The 20,819-nt window shown below is 40.3% G+C and overlaps 1 protein-coding gene across 1 annotated transcript in view; it reads right to left on the bottom strand.

Annotated features, from left to right (window-relative positions):
• The window catches only part of atp8a1 (ATPase phospholipid transporting 8A1), a gene marked incomplete at both ends in the record, with an annotated part of 86,583 nt that overhangs the window by 33,222 nt on the left and 32,542 nt on the right, over positions 1-20,819 (bottom strand). Inside the window, 7 exons of the mRNA XM_079228612.1 lie at positions 40-109; positions 14,353-14,441; positions 14,542-14,619; positions 15,067-15,194; positions 18,236-18,401; positions 18,769-18,880; positions 19,699-19,826. Of these exons, the coding sequence (XP_079084738.1) occupies positions 40-109; positions 14,353-14,441; positions 14,542-14,619; positions 15,067-15,194; positions 18,236-18,401; positions 18,769-18,880; positions 19,699-19,826 (771 nt within the window). The remainder of the gene's footprint in view (positions 1-39; positions 110-14,352; positions 14,442-14,541; positions 14,620-15,066; positions 15,195-18,235; positions 18,402-18,768; positions 18,881-19,698; positions 19,827-20,819) is intronic.

Below are 20,819 nucleotides of genomic sequence, written 5' to 3'. Positions count from 1 at the left end.
AGCTGTCATGCGTTGCCATGGAGAGAGACAGACACTCACAGCTCCTTTGCAGTAAAGGCGGATTTTCCCAGATGGGGTGCGCATGATGACTGACATCCTCTTCCTCGTACTGTGAGAGAAAAAGGAAAGAAAGAAAGAGAGAAGAAGGTGGAATCAGGAGAGAGAGCAAGTCAGAGAAATCTACCAACACTACAGCAAATTATGACGTACGGTTTAGGCTGGCATACGTGTGCTAAAAGTAGAAATCACAGAGGTGGCACACCTAGGTCACACAATTAATTAGCACAAAGCACGAGGGACACAGGAAGATGATGAACTCGGATATAATTCTTCTAAGGTTCACAAAGCAAATACAATGATTAATTTACATCTATTACCAACAAAGTACAGTGTGCAATTCTTAAAAATAATAATGCTGTTATCAGTAGTTTACCTTGTAAACTCCAGCACATGAAGTAGTTCGTACCTCTCCTCTGTTCCGGGCTAAATCCAAAAAGACAGACATGTAAACATACTCCAAAAAAGGACAAATCTCCACCAGTCGTCTTCTGAGGGACAATTTATCTTAAGTAGCACAAGCCACCCTACTCAAATCAGCCTTAATTTCACTTTAAATGTGTTTATCAGTTGCCAGCATTGAGCTGGTGGAGGGAGAATTACAAAGTAAAATTTAATTAACTTCCTTAATTGTTGGGACCGGGAGGTACAAGACAGAGTGATTAAATAGATGCTGAGAGCTTTAGAAGGCCTAATGAAAGGTTAAGAAATTGGACAAAAGTTTTAGAGACAAGATGTTCTTAGCAGAGGAAAACATAATTTGAAAATGGCTTTGGCCTTTCTGCCTCCGCCTCTTTGAGTGCAATCATCAGGTTAGCCAATTAAAGGGACAACAGGATGAGTGGTCTGAGCTTTAGAGAGGACACGCTCTGCATCAGCTCTGAATACAAAGGCTGAGTTCTCTTTGGCATTAAGCATATCAGTTTTAATTCAAGGACTGCCAAAAAATGACAAATTGTGAATTATTTACTTAAGCAACTGCAAAAGAAGCTCTTATGTCTGTACAGTATACATGCATGACTCTGCTCATAACATTGTCCCTTAACCTTAAATATGCTTGTGTACAGTTTTCTTATTATATATATTTTTATAGGCCTGTTAATATTTCTTTCTTGTATTTTCTGTATCTCTCTGATTAAATCTTATTTTAGTAAGTAAAAACAGGATTAACGACTGGCCACTGAATGTACTTTTCTGTTGCTGAACAACACTGCAAATTCATTGGTTGATTTAATGTAATGCTTGTTTAAGGTCTGTTTCTTGTCTCTTTTATGTGAAATTTCTGATGCTGTGCTTTAAAAAAATCTAATAAATCTGTTTTATTTATACTGATGCAACAAATGAATTTCCCCTGTGGGGATCAATAAAAGTTTATCTGTTATGTTATGTTGATGGAGCCAGGGGTCGGTTAGCAAGGTTTCACGTAAAGACTGGAAACAAGAGGAACAGACAGCCTGGGTCTGTCCAAAGGTGACAAAGTGCCAGAACCTCAAAGCCAAATAATCCAAAACATTATGACATGTTTGTTTAATCCGTTCTAAAGTGTACAATTCACTGTTTTTACTTGGACTAACAAAGTAAACCAGCTGCTGGCTGTAGCTTCAAAGTTATCGTACAGACATGAGAGTTGATGAGAGGTGGATGATAAGATCGATGGCAGAGAGAAAACAGGCCAAGTTCCCTGCTGTTTTGATATCTTATTTTCTGTCTTTAAATTGCTGCTACTCGACATCAAAATTTCCCTTGGGGATTAAAGTATATATTCATTCATTCATTAATAAGCATATTTTCAAACTTTTTAACCATTCCTTTAATAAATACCCATAACAAAAGGTCAAACCTTTTGCAGGGTAACATTCATCAGTACAATAGTTTGCATGCCTTTCATTAAACGTCTTCTCCAACTTACCATTTCCACAATGACGCTGTCTGGGGTTCTACCAGAAAACACAAAGCCAAGGGTTTGAGCTGCTCTCACCAGAGCTCCTTCATCTGGAAAGCAAAAATATATATAAATGTTACAGATAAACCCAGATACAACACAGTGCTGTCTGAAGAAAACCTGGAACTTGGAACGTGACATTCATGATAAGAGCCATGTTCCCATTTTGTCCATAAAACTGATTCATCGACACGTTTTCACGACAAGGGCCGTGACTGAAAGCTGCGGATCAGGTAGCTGATGCTCCAGCTTGCATGAGGATGCTGCAGGGCGAGAAAAAGCCCTCAGCTTGTTTTTTTACAGTTCACTTAACTACCCTTCACTTTGCAGCTATTCCCCACTTTGCTTCAAACCCCAAAGCTCCATAGGACCATGATTGTTTTTAAGCAATCAGGCAAAAAAAAAAGGTCATCTCTCTTATCAAGAGCAAAATGTGAGATGAAAAGCAGCAGCATTGCCTCATACGGTTATTATAAAACACTTTTAGCAAATCAATGTGTTCATTATGTGTGCATTTATTGTTTCTACATTGAGCTGAATATAGAGTTAGCCTGTTTTACTTCTGTGCTTACTAACATAACTGCTGAAGTCTGAAACACCAGGAAACACCTCTCATTTATTTGCAGGTCAGTATTTGTTGATAAACTCAAAGGCTTGTCAATCACTTTGGCAACAACACAAGCTTCTGTGTTATTCATTTTTCCCACGAGAGCAACTTATCAGTTTACATTTGAATCACAGCTTTGAGCCTTTAAGCTAGTGACATTTTCAGAGTTCATTAGGAGGGTCTGTATTTTCAGGATATTTACATAGTGCTGCTGGGGCAACCACGGTGTCTAAGGGAGTAAGCCATTGTGTAAAGGCCTTAAGCTGCAGTCATTCTTGTAAAATACAAAAGACACCACACTGTTGGAGTCTTGGTTGTTCATTTTGGTTGTCATTTAATGGCACTGATTTATTGATTGGTTGGTGCCTCATCACTACTGAATGTGATAGGCAGAGGATCATAGTGAGGCTCCTCCACACATTCTATAAACAGGATATTATATTTTCTAATATAATTCCTGGCTCTCTCTTGCACTGATGATTATATAAATGTCTTTATGAAATACTGCTACCTGGAGGCTGGAGTGATGTGTTCCAGTTGCAAAGATGCTAAGGTCACTCGATGGAAAATTAAATATCTAAGGGCACAGCCTCACTGATAGAAAGCACCTTGAACCTGGTCCAGGCAGTGTCACCTGCAGCTGCAGCTTTGTCATAAATATTAGGATGAATACTAAGCTCACACTGAATTATTGTGTCCATCGATTAGCAGAGTGTGGGGGTCCGAACTTGATTGTTGTGCGAAATATCTTTATATTTATCCTGGCTATCATTGAAACAATGCATTTATCTGTAATTTATCGTGCAGTTATGTTATGTGCAGTGTCCCAAACTTAAATGTACAAGTTTGTAATCATGAGCTCTTAAAGAATCACGAAGATGACTTGTTTGCCATCCTGATAATATTAATGTTTTTTAGTTTCTCCCTTTTGAGCCCCCTGTGACTAGACAAAGTCTGGGCAATAAAAAAAAGGTCCCAAATTATACTGCATCATACAATGGAATAATACCAGGGCAGCATAAACACAGAATCTGTATTCCACTAGCTGTGTTGATGAAGGTGTAATTTACCTGGAGATGCAGCCTGGTAGGTTATATTTCCATCTGTGCGCTCAGGCACTGCAGTGTGACAGATGGCCATCATGGTCATGAAGTCCAGGATGACAGCAGCTGTAGGCTACAGAAAGTAGAAAGGGTACTTTTGATTACTAAACAGAAACAAAACCGCTAGAAAGACTGCGATGATACTACAGGAAGAGAGAGCAAAGACAGAGTGTGCAGTTTGACAAACACAACCTGCTCCAACAGTTATTGGATGTGTTGAATGTGAAGAAATGTTTACAGAAAACTTCTCTTCATAAACATTTGTACTGTGTTTTTATGGCACGATGTTTGCTACATCAGGACGGTTCAGTTCAACCAATCTAGTTCAGGAAGTTGGAAACAAATCACTGTTTGGTAACACTGCTAAATACTGTTTGACTTGCATCTCCATTTTAAATGTTGCAGAGAATCAAACTACAAATGCATGAAATGTAAATCTCTCTCTGCCCATTAAACAAGCCGTGTCATCATTAGTGTTGTCCATCAGGCTGGGGAGCCACACTGAGTAGTTTGGTGTGGTTTGCATACGCACTGATAACCTTTTAGAAAACATCAAATACAAATTGTGGACTGCAAATCAATACTTTATTATGAGTAGAAAAGTAGTGAACAGCTAAAACATATTGGGGCAACAACATATTTCACTTTTCACGAAGCATAACTGTTTAAATAAAAGTGATTAAGCTTGGGGCCCATTATACATTTTTTTGTTAATTTGGTAAAGCAACTTTTTTAACCCCATATGACTGACTTAAAACCTCCTTCTTCTGTTACAAACATGTTGCTGTGACATTCAGAAGTGAAAAAAACAGCTTGGGGTTTGTCCGTGTCTGAATCATATGTGGCTCCAGTCTGGTTCGGCCGGACTAATCACCGCTGGTGGGATCACACAGACACTCGTGTACTCATGCATGTGCATGAAATATAAACTTGCTCCAGTTAATGAAAAAAGGCCTAGCCTATAAACTGAGGGCATTTTACATTAATGAGGGAAAACGTATGACTAACTAGCCGAGGGCTACACTCGGACAGGCATCTGCCGAAGCTCCTGTCTGAGGCTGCAGGACAACCAGCTTCTAGTCAGTGAGGCAGAGATATCAGCTACCGTCCGGGCTCCGCCAGACCTGAATCATACAGCAAACAGAAATCAAGTGGCTGATGGTTGTTAAAAATGTGTTCAATAGCAGAAAAGAATCACGGTATTAGCTACCAACATTACAAACAACTAATGAAGCAACAGAGACTCTACAGCAGATCTGCTGTGCTCTTCCCTTCTCAACAAAAGGCTGCAAACACTTATTCTCTCTCTCTATCTCTCTCTAACACCCACCCACACACACACACACACACACACACACACACACACACACACACACACACACACACACACACACACACACACACACACACACACACACACACACACACACACACACACGTACGTTATTGTAAAATTTGCTCTTTCTGTTGGCCATGGCAACTCTGATGAGAGATGTCTAACAGGGAACAAAGGAGAAAATGAATGGAGGGAGCAGGGCGATTCAAAGGACCTTTTGTAAATGAAAGTACACAGAGTCTATTACAGTCCAGGTGTCTGTGAGAGCCCCTCTGCCTGCTAGCAGCATGCTAATCTGGTTTGGGTTGACAGGTATCCTCTGAAGGACATGTCAGTGTGTGCGTGTGTGTGGGGGGGGGCTCTTATATTTGTATCTTTTTGAGGAGCCAGTGGAGCTTTCGACACAGAGTTAGGACACCTTTTGAAAGAAACAACATTTTGGTGACATTTGGCTGTGACGTTTTTCATGTTGTTTTTGCGAATCTTTGTCATTTGCCCGGCAACTTAACGGTTAAGACAAGACTCCCCGAAGACATTGAGCCAAGGAACAGTCCAGTTGTAATAGCTTTACAGGTGCTGGTCGGCAGATTTTTGTTTACCAATGGACCAGGTTTGCTGCTTCCCTTATGCGAGGCTAAACGGATTAATATCATCTAGCTATCGGCAAGAATACAAGTTAACGTATTTCCAAATGTGTCAAATTATTCCGGAGGTACAAGCATAGATGTATAAATGCATGTTTGCTATCCAGGGTGGTGGAAACCTATGCAGAGAGTACAGGGCACATTGTGAGCTTTGCTCTGATGGCACAATTAGAAGTGACAGCTAATACCGAGCTGCCAGCTATCGCCCCCACTGACTCCTGGGTAATCTGTGTCACGACAACAGTGACGGACACTCATCACTTCAGACGTGGCCAGTGTGGAAAAAGTTGAAGGGTCAAAAAGTAAAATGAAGCAGAGCGCCGGGACGAGCCAGCGAGCAAACAAACACCAACGAAGGCTGCTGAAGCTCTGCAGGCGGAGAACATGTCCAGTGACTCAAGAGAACATGAAAAACACCAGAGGGGATGTTTATTTTTGTCAGCACTGCCATCCCCCTCAACACTGTATCAACACTACTCCCACAAATAGCCTGCAGCGACACACACGTGTTGTTAATGATAAGGATTAGTAATGTTTAAGTAAGAAGCATCCTGATGGCCATAAGGACAAAGTGTTTGAACTGTGAGAACGTAAGGTGTTAAATGAAATGCATCCTTTCATTTAGCCTCTATGTGTCACATGAGAGTGAGGGAAGCACTGATGGCTTGAAGGTTAATGTTTCTCTTGTAGATTTAAAAGACAGTTCGACATTTAAAAAGAATACCCTTGCGTGCTGGTGAGGAGATCAAAACCTCCCTTATGTCTGTGCAGTAAATATGAAGTTAAAGCCAGCAGCTAGTTAGCTTAGCTTAGCACAGTCTGAAAACAATGGGAAACAGCTAGCTTGTAACTTCCTGGAGTCTTGTCATCACTGTAAGACTGCAGAGACTTCAGGGAATCTAGAAATGACCCTTACTGTTTTGTACAGATTCCACAAAACGAGACATAATGTGTTGGATAGTGGGCTTCAGAGGTGCTAAAAGGTGGATTCTGTTAGCTTTGGACAGAGCCTGACTTGCTGTTTCTTCATGTGTTCAGTCTTTTTGTCAAGCTTAGCAGCTGCTGGCTGTATCTTAATGTTTACCAAGCAAACATGACAGTGGATCGATCATAGCATCAAGCAAAAAATGCTCATTTCCCATCATATTTAGTAGCAGTGACATTGTTGAGAGTTAACCTGCAATACATTTGAAAACTTTCAAAATACATGACAGCATCAGGAGAGGAGTTTTGTTGCGTAACAAAAGGTGACCGAGGAGAAGGAAAAACTATGACTCACAAAAGTGCTGAGACACCCACCATCAACAAATAATGAGTGCAACTACAACACAACAGAAAAATCATAAGAAAAATCATTACCAGAGAGTTAGAGTGACTGGTTTCTAAACAGCGGTTGGTTTGGCACTATAATTAGCATTGGGCACGGGGCTATCAATAAGAAACTCAAGCAGATCCTAGACAAACGCAATGTGTGGAGAGATTCTGCTGTCATAACAAAGCAAACATCGCAGTGGGATTACTACTTTCCCTGGGCGGTGCTGCTCTACGTAATTAGATGTGACATTCTGCCTCCCCCACGCTGTTCTGCAGCTGAGTGACTCAACCAGCCAATCAATCACAGCTCTCACCCGTTTCATTACCACAGGTGGCCTTTACTGCTCCCTCGGAAGTCCTGTGACAGAATCCAAACGCATCTAGTCCAGATTTTATGACAAAGGCACAACTACTAAATATTAGATTTTCTTATGTACTTTTTGGGCAATCTTCATATCCATAAGTTCACACTAATGCAATCACTCTACGGCAGTTCAGTTTCCTGCAGTAAAGAAGCAAATATGCAGGTCCTCATCAAATTAGGCCATTTGCCTGCCTGGGTTTAAAATGTCCTGTAAACTAGATATATATCCATCCCTCAGCAAGATTTTAAATCAAACTTGATTAAAGTTATTAAAGTGAATTCAGTCAATTTGTCAGTCAAAACATTTGACTTTGATCCAAACAGAACAACCCAAAAACATCCCATCCTTTTCACCAGTTTTAGGACACAAAAGGACAAGTCTACCACATCATCAAGGTCCACTTAAAATGGAGAAAGAGAAGAAAACCTCAAACAACCACATACAAATAGATTCATAATTCCTCTTAGTTTTGTCCTAAACGGCAGCCTTCACTGTAGGTTAGTGGCGGGGAACCCTGACATTACTTACGTGATTACTTTGGAGGTTTTCCAGTAAGCTCGGGTCATTAAATCCCTCTTCTTCCGATGAGTGCGTGCTGTGGCTGGAAAGAAGAGAGGGAGAAGTCAGAAATGCACTTTGTAATACTTGATACCACTGACAGCCCAACGAGAACATGCTGTCATTGATTAGTAAAGAACATATAATCCATTTGCATCAACATCGCATCAACAACGCTGAGGACAAAAGGATTTCACATGAAAGTACAGCTTTCTTCTTACGTCTGATGACAATGATAAGCATGACAAAAGTATTTATTATGTACCGACAGCAAACGTTAGCTGCATAGAATACACAATGATTTCCAATCACATTTATCGTCTCCCTTTCTGCCGCCTGGCAAACAATGGCACACAGTATTCTTGCCAAAACTCGAAAGAAAAACTGCAACTAACGATTAAAATCACTGTCGATTAGCCCGATTAATGTTCTCTTAAGCTGTAAGAGACAAACTCAAACTTTTAGTTTTTTTCTGACAAACAGAAAACCCAACTAAAATATGTGACAAGAAAAGTATAAAATCTAAAGCTGGAACCAGTGGATGTTTAGCATGATGGAAACACAGCACTGGCTCAACGGTAGTGACATTTTTTAAGAAAAGTGTCAACCATAATGCAGACAGAATGCAAACGCAGGTCCCCTGAGCTTTATTAACACGATGTCCAATATTACTGTTTGAGATTCAGTCCATGTTCTGAGAGCATCTCAGAAGCAGCTACAAGAAAACATATTACTCTCACTAATCAAAGCAAAACCCGAAGAAGTGACTGGAAACACAATTAGTCTCTCATTCTTGTTCCACAAATGCATTTTGTTACTGGCAAGATGCAAAATAATTCAATATATGTAATTACATTAGGAATACAGCCAAAAAAATAAAGAAAGATAATACAATTGTCCTCAACAACAGAACAACATGCTGAATTGCAAAAACAAGATTTTGGATGGCAGAGAAGACATTTTCATTGATAAAACGGTAAAGATGTGTTCTATCCCTTCAATAGTGATTTTGTATGGAGCTACCAGCAGCTCTGCGGCTGTCCAGCAGGGATCGATTCACGATTCTGTGATGAATAGAGCCCGATAGATCAGGCAGACGGCAGCTTTGTCCGTGGCACAGGGGCTTGATAGAAATGTTATAGAGGCCAACATTAGAAACCATAAATCTTTCTAATAACACAGGATACACAGTTCGGATTCCTCAGAGCCAAACAGTAAAACTCCCATCCACTGCACCACAAATTGAGGTTTTGGAGAAGAGAATTATGGGGAAACACAGCGAGGCCATCAAACAGCAGGGATGGAGTCAATATTGCATTACACCTCCGTAGATGCACTGCAGGTTTGGGAAATGTATCACACTTGCAGGCTTTATTAAGATATATGTTTGAGATATATTTATAGAACCTTGTGCATTCATGTGAAATAATAAAAAAAAGATTCTACAGAGACTGACAAACTCCAGTACCTTTTGAAAGAAAATCTATTGAGTCATTATTACTGTTTCTATCCCTTAGACGGGGAAGGAAGCCCGAAGCTTTTCTCTACCGCAGCAGCAGCGTCGTCCGCTACGCCGGTAGTCTTGATGAAATGTCAGAGGCACGAGGGCTGGGAGTGGAGGACGGTTCGTTATTGATTATCTCCCTGCACACAGAGGTCCTGTCACTATGGGAACAAGGGGGCTGGCTGTTCACAGTCAATAGCTGGAGACCGGTTCCTGATCAAACCTGCGACACACATGCTGTCCTGGAAACAATACATTCACAGCTGACCTGCGTCAGTGACAGTGTTTGACCCTGGAATGAGATAGGCTTCGATTTAAATTAACCTAAATTTAACAGGGAACCCTGGGATGAAGCCCTATCCAGTGCTGCTTTTGTTTTATTTTTTGTTTTATATCAATCAATAGGCAAAAAAAAACACGTTCATTCTTCCTTGTTCCTGCATCCTTAACCTACTTTGTGTACAAATAAAGCCTCTAACTCAGTTGTTTCAGTGAGAGAGAAAAAAAATCAGCAAAAAGAGACATGCCCTCATTGAAGCTGGAAACTTCCTTCAAAGCAGCAAGATTCAATAATCCGGCATATTAGGCGTTAACAAACAGGCCCCAAGCTCCCATGCAAAATGGATGAGACACACCCATGCTGTTACTGCAGATCTCAACACTGTAGCAGATGGATCTCAGAAGGGCTGTTTGTGTGTGTGTGTGTGTGTGTGTGTGTGTGTGTGTGTGTGTGTGTGTGTGTGTGTGTGTGTGTGTGTGTGTGTGTGTGTGTGTGTGTGTGTGTGTTCGAGATAGAATAAGCGTGCATCTTCAACCTCCATAGTTAGTTTGGTGTTAACCGGAGAAAAGGAGAATGTGCTGCACAGCTTCAGTCTCAACACAACAGACACTAAAGGCTTGGTCTTTCAAACGTCACCACTCAGAATTCAAGAAGAATTCTAGTACTGTCAACATATAATAGAACATTTGTTGAGGGCCGTACGGATACGCACAGTGAATCAAGAGTCACAATCACATACAACACGTCCAAAGTCTACTCAACGCACAAAGAAAAACAACAGCAAACACACATTACGGTATTGTGTTCAAAGTCACGATTTCCACAAGGCAAGGCAGCACTACTACATCACAGAAGCGAGGAGTGGGAAAAAAAACGATCACCATTTCACACCGAAGTCATCTTACCAGTCGTCCTCTGCAAAACTACCCTCCTCAGCCTCAGGGACGTGGCTGTTGGAGAAAAGATTACCTTGTTGACAGAGTCTATTGTTAACATGTACAGACGCCAGGATTGGATTAAAGATGGGTTTGTTTATGGGTTAGCAGTTGTTAGAGTATGATAGGTCGGATGCCGGGAAGGACAGCAGCTGAGGTGTTGTAGTGGAGAGCAGTGATTACAGCGGGTCCTCTATTCCTGTGTGAATGAAACGCTCATGTCTGTATGCTAGGAGCCGGTTAGCTTAGCGCAACGACTGTAAAGAGGAGGAAACAGCTAATGTGACTATTCACATGTAAAGACAAAACAAAAAAACACTTCTACAGCTCAACACATAACGTTGATATTATATCTTGTTTGATTAATTGTACCAAAAGAAAATGTATAAACCTTGGTAAATGTAGCATTAGTCTAGCACATAACTTGTTTTTACACTTTTGTCTTAATAGAATAATTCACTGGTTGTAGTTGCTAAAACGGAGTGACAATAATAATAATAATATTAATAATAATAAGCGAAATAATGATTGATGAGCTGGGGAATGAGGGTAATCTTACAAAAAAATTACAAAACAACTTGAATATTCTTTGAGATTATTCAGTCTAAAATTTGCAAAAGATATAAATAAAACCCTGCCTGTTTTTGTATTTGGGGTTAAGGAACCACATCACTTCAAGGCTGGATCAACTTCATCACACATGGAAACACGAGCAGCTGAGTGCCAACACGTGGTCGCGCCAGCTAATATAACTGGGGATATAATGCATTCAAGATATTACACAAGGATGTTTTGCCAACTGTGTGAGGAGAAATCTCTACAAACTAGATGAGAGGGTAAAAAAAAATCTAAAACGAGAAAGCCAGAAATAAACTGGAGGGAAAATATGAACGTTTGAGAATAATCTTCTGATAGTAAGAAGTCTTCGGTGCTCGTTCGTCATCATCGGGCAACAGCAGGAACTACAGCTGCAACTGAACAGCTGAATGTGAGCAATCTGGGTTTATTTTTAAGGCCACCGCAGAAAGCAGCCATGAAAACAACAATGTTTGGAACTAAATGTGGTCAGAGTGCACACTGCTCTAAAATGAGGCAACAAATTATTTTGACATCTCTGCTCTGGCAGACTAACTGCAGTGCAGCGTTTTGTTAACTGTACGGAGGGGAGCCGACCAGACGATACGCTCCACTGAACATTACGGCTCTCCATTTTCTATTCCAACTCAGTTTGATTCCTGCTGTGAGCCGGTTAACTCCTGCACCTTCAGTAGGGCAACATTGTGGTTATCTCCATAAACAACAAACCAATCCGTCTGCATTTGGGCTGATGTGCAGTATTAGTAACAACTGTATCCAGTGTACATCCAATGTCAACTGGGCTACACTTTACAATCACAAATAGTCTTTTCAAGAAAATCAAAACATACGTTTCAGTTTATTTGTCCGTTAAGTACATTTAAAACAAACATGCTTTCACTCAACGCCAAACTAATAACACCCAAGAGGATTCTGGGAGTATTTCTAGCCTAAAGAGCATCTCTCCTTGAGATTTGGACTCCAATCCAGTGGAATTAATTAATGTCGACACCCTTGGGGTTGGCTTTATTAATTACAGCCGCACTTAATTTATGGTGAGGAACACATGCAGGCGGGCAGTGGAAGGGGGACTTTGTGTGTGTGCTGGCACCAAATTACAAGTCACGCCACAGAGTAAGTGCTATTCATGTGCATTTGGCTTAAAATATGAAATGTTAAGTCCTAATATTTACTCAAACTTGTTATTTCTTTACAACATACGACTATATCCTGAAGTCAGATATTTACTAATCCATCCTTTTAACATTAAAATCAGTGGGAGTTTTTACATTTTAATTCCAGAGGTAGAGACATGTTTCAGGAAGGAAGTACCAGTCAATAAACTAAGACGGTTTATAACAATATGCAAACAGATTCAAGCTGTTTAAACAGTTGGGGAAAATGCAACAATCATTAATTCATTATGTGTTTATATCATTAAAGATATATTGCATATAAACTGTGAAAACCTAATTAAGAACTTATAGTAACATCAACCTCTGTTCCACAGCTTGATAAATAAGAGTACAGATATTTTACTTGGAACAGCACTGTTTCAATCATGTTTGCCTCTAAAACACTGATTGACATTAATATGTGATGTGACATGATCTCAATAAAAACTGATTCAATTCAACACTAAATAATGTCAACACCCAACACATCCGCAAAGTGCTCTGTGACAACTGGCCAACACATTTTGAGAAATAGTGAGATAGACGTTAAGTTTAAAGACAATTATTTGATTATATACTTTATGAAAGAGGGGAAAAATTAAGTTAAACTATTTAAATGGATCCAGAGTTATAGCACTACAGTGGATTTACATTACAGCTACAGTTAACATTGTTATTGTCAAGTGAAGGAGAAATACAGAACAATGACCTGTATTGTAAACAGTTTTAGATTCTAACCCTTCAAACTCTTATTTTGTTAACCAAGAAGAAGAGGAAGACGAGCAGGCCAAAATGATAGCATCATCCAAACAGCCCAGCCTCATTAGAACCTGCTCTTTTTTCTCTCCTGCTATGAAACACTCATCCATATTTATCAGTTGCATAAGAGGGAGTCCTCGTTTCAGAGAATCAAAGAAAAACATCTCTGCTTGGGATGAAGGAGAGAGACTGCTGCCAAACTTCAATCTTTGCAGGGAGGAGTGTCTGTCCCTGATGACCAGCAGGCTCGGCCCAATTTAATAACCAGAAAAAAGAAAAGGACATGCTGGAGCCAAAAACACCCCAAAAATGATCAGCAATAGTTAAAAAAAAAAAAAAAAATAATAAAAAATAATATATAAATATAATTATAAAGAATGATCATGTAGGTATCATATAATTATCATTAACATGAACATTATCACTACTTTAAGGGGATTTATGTTTGTGATTGACAATGAAACGTTTGGGTGAGCAATCATATCCTAATGAGAGCTTTGGTACAGAAAACTCCAGATAAAATACTCTCTTTTGTCCTTCAGCCTGCACTTCATCAATCAAGCTTTTAATTGAATCCTAATGGGATTAATCATGTACTGTCACGCCTGCACTTGCTTTGGTTCTGTGAAGATCTGCTCTCCCACTTGTTTTGCATCCGCTGAGGCTAATTATCTATGCACTAAAATTAAATGAGAGTATATTCAGGGGAAATAACATTAAGTGCTCATTTAATGAAATGTTAAAATGTAATAGAATATGCGTTTATGTCAGAGGAGCTGAGGGAAAACGTTAATTCATGTGGACAGCACATTCTGACTAAATCCCTAAATTTACAAGAAGATACTGTAAGCTGCAAATATACTTGTGTCATGCTTTGGACCTTGTAGGGAAAATAGTGATTGTATGTGAAATGTATTGCCAGTTTTCAAAAACACATGACCTCCATGACATACGATGGACATAAGCCTACGAAGTCGAGAGTAAAGTGCCTTTGCTTGCAAATGTCTGTCCGCCTTTTATTTATAGTTTATGTTGAGAGGAGCACCGATGCAGCTGCTAATGAGAAGGCGAGGGTGGAGAGAGAGATGCCAGCTGTACTGTGATGCACACTCTGCAAGGTGATGGGGGAAGCAACGGTAGAGGATGCAAAGAGGGGAGCAGGGAAATTAAAAAGGTGTGAGGGAAGCGGAACGTTACCCATAGGCCACTCCAGCAACGGTGCACTTCTTGAACTGCATCACGTTGCAGGTCAGGGTCCCCGTCTTATCGGTGAAAATGTATTTCACCTGTATGGGTAGAGTCAGAATGGGTAAACGTTTCATTCCAAAGCAGAGATGCACCTTTTAAGTAATCATTAGCGTAATTTTGAGTATTATTTGAGTTTACCTGGCCGAGTTCTTCATTCAGGTTGGAGGTGCGAGCCATGGCAGGTGTGTTTGTGGGCTCATAGAGCATATCAGTGTCCTGAAACCAATAACAAAAAACTGTAACTGTAATTCACTAAAGACACAACATCTTTGGGAACAATGCAAATTAAACTTCACAGCAGCAGTGAAATAAAAAAAGAAACACTGGGTCCACTCTAGAAAACATTGAACCAACTGGGGCTGCTGAAAGAGAGGCCAACTGAGAGCTGCCCTAAATGTTGCTAAATATTCCTTGCTAGGATTTTCATATACAATTTAATGAATAAAAAAGGGGCTCAGAATAACTTCAGGCAAAAAAAAAAAACTGTGCGTTTCGTAAGCCGAGATATTTGGTGGGGTTGACCTAGTTGCAAAACATATAAGAACAAAATATTCTGGGTGCTCACTCAGATATTTCACATCAGTAAGGTTTCTGAGTGTCACACCTGATTAGGAAATACTGCATCTATCAGTTAGTTTTATTCAGTAAATTGCCTAAACTCACCCAGTTGATGAAAAAGGCTTGGATGAACTTGATAACCTCCAGTGTGACCAGGAGACTGATGGGGATCAGGTTGTTGAACAGGATGATGAAGGTGAGGAAGTTGAGGCCAAAGTTAGCCGCACCGCCATCTACAGAGGGGACGAGTTTTGGACAGAAGGAAGTGATACAAAGCAGACTCATCAGTGCTGGTTCATAAATATCCGTTTGTTAAATGAAAATGCCCAAAGCTACTTCCAGCCAATGATCAACTTTATCCCAATCCAGAGAATGTTTTGGGCTAACGTCATGCATTAGCTGGAATTAACCATTTCTTCCACCCAACCTCATCCTCTTACAATTCAACCGATTAACAGTCCAATTTAATGTCCCAAAGATTCAAAGTAGCGAACAGGGACTGAAGTATCTTGAATGTCATTAGTGTCACAGCAGCAGCCTTGGCATCCAGCATGATCCAGGCAATGAATTCCACAAAGCACTATGCAAAATGGTGCTGGTCCCCCCCCCCGAAGCCCCAAACAATTGGCAAGGATCAACATGTAACCCCACTGACACCAAACATGAAAACAGGAGGGATGTGATTTACCTTTCCTCAGCTTGCAGGAGGTGCAAATGTTACCTTCCTTAACCCAAGCCTTGATCTTAGCACTGCGGGACAGCCCTTGCCCATGACAGAACGATTGCAAAACAAAAAACTGGATGGCAGAATGGAAGCTACTGCTACTGGTACAACAACACATATAGGAGGGAATACTTTTTTCAGAAGTGGGGGGGAAGACAAACGTATTGGATGCTCTCAAGACAAAGGAGGGAGATTCAGTCCATAGCACATTCGCAACCAACAAGGAGTGGAAAAGAGGGGGTGGATTATGCCAGCGAAAAAGTTTGGGTGTTAATGATGATCACTACGTCACCTCATGTCACTCATTTCTAGTAGCCAGCTTGTTATGTAGTGTTAAGCAAGTTTTCTGCTATCAGATGAGACAGGGACACTGTGTTGGATCAGTAGAGTCACTAAAAAAAATACAAATCAAACCATAGCAAACCAGGACATGCACCAGTCACACAAGTGCAAAAATACACCAGATGCCTTCTCTTAAATATATGTCACTGTAATGTAGGTGTAATATGAATTAAGATGTTCTAACCAAGCATCATAAAAACATATTTTATAATGAATTCAAAGTGAGTGGTTGCAAGAGTCAATTGTTGGGGTTTAACAATTCAGAGAAAGAAATGTTTTCTTTGGTGTGGCACATGTACATTACAGTGAGAAGACCACACCTCCTCAACATTATGCTCAAAAGCAAAAGGAGGACCAAAAAAAACAGGTTATCATGCCGTCAGATAACACATCAGCAGTTTACTAACAGAGATAGTCAGCAGAAAGTCAATGATATGGTGATAAATGCACAGTTACCTACAGAAACTGACTGAGTAAACAGTAGCAGGTGGCGCGAATGCATAACAAATGACAATTTGCGTTCAATCTGCATTAAGTTAAGTTGTCAGAATGTATAGGCTTAATGCTGGGGATGACCTGTGTCAGCACTCTGCAGCGGGTCAAAGTCAATTGAGTTACTCACCAGGCATGCATAATCGCAGGCCTCTGTGACATACAGCCTGTGTGAAGCGTAGCGGGCTAACATTGACTCTTCTGTTCCTGTCTGCATTTAGCTTCCAAATGTTGGTAAGTGAGTGAAGTTACAATAATTTAGGAAAATATAGTCTTGGAAGTAAACAGAATGTTCAAGATTAGACAATCTCCCCACCTCTCTCTTTTGTCACTGGTTGGATAATATGCACTGGACAGAGTCTCAACAACTCCTTATGGAAGTACAATCAGTCTCAAGATGGACGTCTGCCTTATGACTTACACTCCCCTTATCAGTGTGATGTAGGGTATTTTAGATGTGGGTTTTAATGCCACTGACGGCAACGTTGAAACCCTTTTAAACCCAATAGAAGCCAATGCAACGTTTCCGAAAGAGGGACAGTGTAAGTCGTAGTGCAAGCTTAGATTGACCAGGGCACAACCTCTCCTACAAAGGCCTATCGGGGTACAGAGTAATGGCCAGAGTGTCACGATAATCACTTTGCATACCAGGTTCAGAGCTTCATCACAACAGACCAACAGCCACGGAAAAAAAGAGCTAACCATATTTTTTTGTGTCGTGTTAATGTCTGTAATAGTACCTAAAATTTACTAGACAGGCTTGAGAACACATGTACACATCTAAATGGGTTTTCACCTCTTGCCCTCGCTCGCTTCCCTCTCTGTCTGTCCTTTGAAAAAAACCACACAAGATAAGAAGGCGGCAGAGGCATTTAGAAAATGTCAGCTCTTTCCCCTTGGGTTGCACCACATGCTGTGTTCGAGCAATAAACACGTATAAGCTTCCTGCTATGAAAAGCTTCCTGAGTACGACCTCATCCCCTAGCAGTCAAAGCAAATGCTGCTATTCATTTATTGTAAAGAATTGAGAGGACGAAAAATAAGATGAGGGTCTGAAGCTTGGGAACTGCAAAGTGTTTAACGTGGCACAAAAAAAAAATGGAGGAAAAGTGAGACACTGTGTGCATCAGGCACTGAAAATAACTAGACGAAAGTATAAGAGAGCTGGAGGGGAAAAACCTATTGTTGGATCCCTGGTATGTGCTTGTCCATGGCATGGGCCCATACAAAGTAGGGCAACCATATAGGGGGCGAGGGTAGGGGGCTTCATTTGCTTAGCAAAGGCAGAGCTTCAGTAAAGGGTTAGTAAGGGAAGGTCATTCACGGATGGCCAAGGCTTTTAAATGGTTGTTACCTGGAGCTGTTAAAAAAACGACAACAAAGAAAACAACAAAATCAAACAGAACATTAGAAAGGAACAAAAAAGTACAGCAGCGCAGTGATATTCAACCATTTCTTTTTTTCACTCAAACTCATTCACAACACATCTATGCATGTCACAGCTGTTTTTTCTCAGTTAACAGGGAATTCACTTATTCCCACATTGCCACATATTTCACTTGTAATGCGAAACATTGTTTAACTGAGGCAACATAAAAACGACACAACACATACCAGCATTTAGGAACTTAAAATGACAAAGAAATAAGCTGATATGGACAAGTGAGACAAAATATGTGGAATAAGAGGTGCAGCGTGGGCTGTTGAGACTCTTACAGTTGAGATCCATGTACCAGGCATCATTGCCGTACTGGTACTTCCAGATGGTTTGGCCAATGGAGCAAACCAGAGAAATGGCCAGCAGGCAGCCAAACAGAACAAGGATCTGAAAGTTGGTGATACGCTCCACGTTGGACAGCTTCAGAGGAGGCCGAGTGGAATTCTGGGTAACAGAAGACAAGATAGTTGTGGTAAACCCAAAAATGTAAAAGTATGACAAAAGGTGATGCTCTCCATCTGTGCTCTGACAACAACAAGATAAAACATGAGTAGGGGAAATAAACATTTGTAACAAGCGGATTAAAAACGTAAATGTCTGAAACTGTGACATACATGGAGTCCGACATGCTTTAAATACTGGATGTCATTTGTTGGTGAACAGATTTGGTTAAACAAAAAAGTTAAACAGCACAGTAAATTGAAAAAGAAAATAGGAATTGAGTATATAAAATGCAATTATTACTTTACTAGTTCTATATACTCATTTATTTATTTTTGTAACTGTAAATAAAACCCTCAAAATGCTTTACCTGCATGAGCTTTGTGTCGTGTCCAGTGTAGACCACCACCCCATGAATCCACTGAGTGTTCCTCAGCTGGGCTCCTCTCAGTAAGATCTGGTCTGGACTCAGCGGCATTGTACTGTAGTAAGAAGCATCACTGCCATTACTACATTCTTCATACTTTCCCCACAGAATAACAGGACAACATGGTGTCTCACAAGTTGGTCAAATACGTTTTTGTTAACAAAGCCTTTGGTTGACAGTAACGGCCGACTCATTAGACAATTTATTATTTTATTTTGGATCTACAGACGTTTGTTAAAAACACTTCACAACAAACCTCTGATTGTATCACTGATTTTAATAAAAACGTATTAAACACAGCGATTATTTAATCAGCCCCTATTTCAAATGATTTACATTTACATTACATCAACAAGTAAATAAACTCTCACTTATAAATCAGATAATATATGTACTTTAAATAGTAAGTAGATTGGTCCTGAAACAAGTTGTAACAGTGGCGTTTAAACTGACATGCATCCAAGCTTTAAGAATGTGATTTCTTAAGTTGTGTGCTGATAAAACTGAATAATGGATAAAAGTCTTTACTTGTGAAAACATTTCCATCATAATGAAAATACAACAAACTATACACCCACTAAAAGTAAACTAATGGTAACAATGCTCATTCAGGACAACTTTATTAACCCAAACTCCTAAAATCAAGCCATGATATCATAAAAGCAGGCATACAGCATATGATGTATTTTCTCTACAAAGGCAGAGCTTCCAAACAAATATCTAATTCAATTTAACTGAGGCAGGTGCTTCCATTTATTCAGGGGAAAGATTAAATAATCCCTAAAACCTCATAATGCACTGATACTGGCTCTGCTCCTGGCTAATGGGCTATCGAGTTGGTAAGCGGGGCAGAGAGCCCGGCATGGAGCTCACCTGTGGCCATCCAGACGGAGGTTCCCAACAAACTCATACAGATGGCGGTTTGGGCTCTCGCACTCCATCTTTCCAGAGAGACGCATCAGGCTGTCGATGTCCTTTATGTCTGCGGTCATTTGGAGACCCTGTTGATGTCATCACAGCAACATTATGGCATCGTATAGCATTGCTGTTGTTTTTATCAATTTGTGTTGACGATTTCTCTGCGCTCACATTGTACGGACAGTAACTTGTATGAAGAAAGAATAATAAAAGACAATCACCTGTCGGATTTTCAGGTTTGTTTCTCCATCCAAGTTAGATGTTTCGATGTAGCACATACCCTGTGGTTCACTGTAGTGGAGGGAGAGGAGATCGAGACTTGGAGTAGTAAAACAATATGACAACTGCTATTCATTCATATATTACGGTATATCTAACCCATAACTGTTCATTATTTTATATGTCTAGAATTATATAGAATATTGTATATTAATAAGCAACAGGGTAATGATCATTTCCCAATAATAATTTAGCACTCAATGTAAATTTCAGTCTCAATTATACATAAACTAAATATTATTATTAAAAAAGGACTTCAACAGAACAATAATGTACAATTAGATATCCACAAACAACGATGCTGCACATCGGCCTCAGGGCCAATCAGAAACTAAATAAAACTACAAAGTTTTACTGAGTGGAAGTTACCCACTAAATAAACAGTAAATGTCGTCAAGACAGATGAAGCATCCTTGTTTGCTGCTACACCGGAGTTTAAATGTCTAAAATGCACTGCAAAGGGACAGGGAGTGGAGAGGGAGAAAACACACCCGGAGTAGGGACATCGGAGCGAGCAGGCATGCCGAGCACAACAAACAGAGCAGACAAATGGGTCTCTGACAGACTCTGGGCACGGGGACAGGGAGCGAGAGCATGCCGGTGCTTGAGGTGAGCTGGGTCGCTGGTTAGCTACTCTTTTCATGGGGTGATGTATTCACACTGAAGGCTGGTCCAAACACACACACAGGGGGTGGCAGGGAAAATCAAAAAGCTATCTGGGCACTAAAGCCCAGCTACAATTCATGAGAGGTTTGGAATTAGCTGGCATTAGCCATCACATGAGAGATTTGTTTCAT

Source organism: Taurulus bubalis (assembly GCF_910589615.1).
Source record: "Taurulus bubalis genome assembly, chromosome: 13".
NCBI classification, from domain to species: Eukaryota; Metazoa; Chordata; class Actinopteri; order Perciformes; family Cottidae; genus Taurulus; species Taurulus bubalis.
Note: the sequence above shows the minus strand (reverse complement) of the source record. Positions and strands in the feature narration are given on the sequence as shown.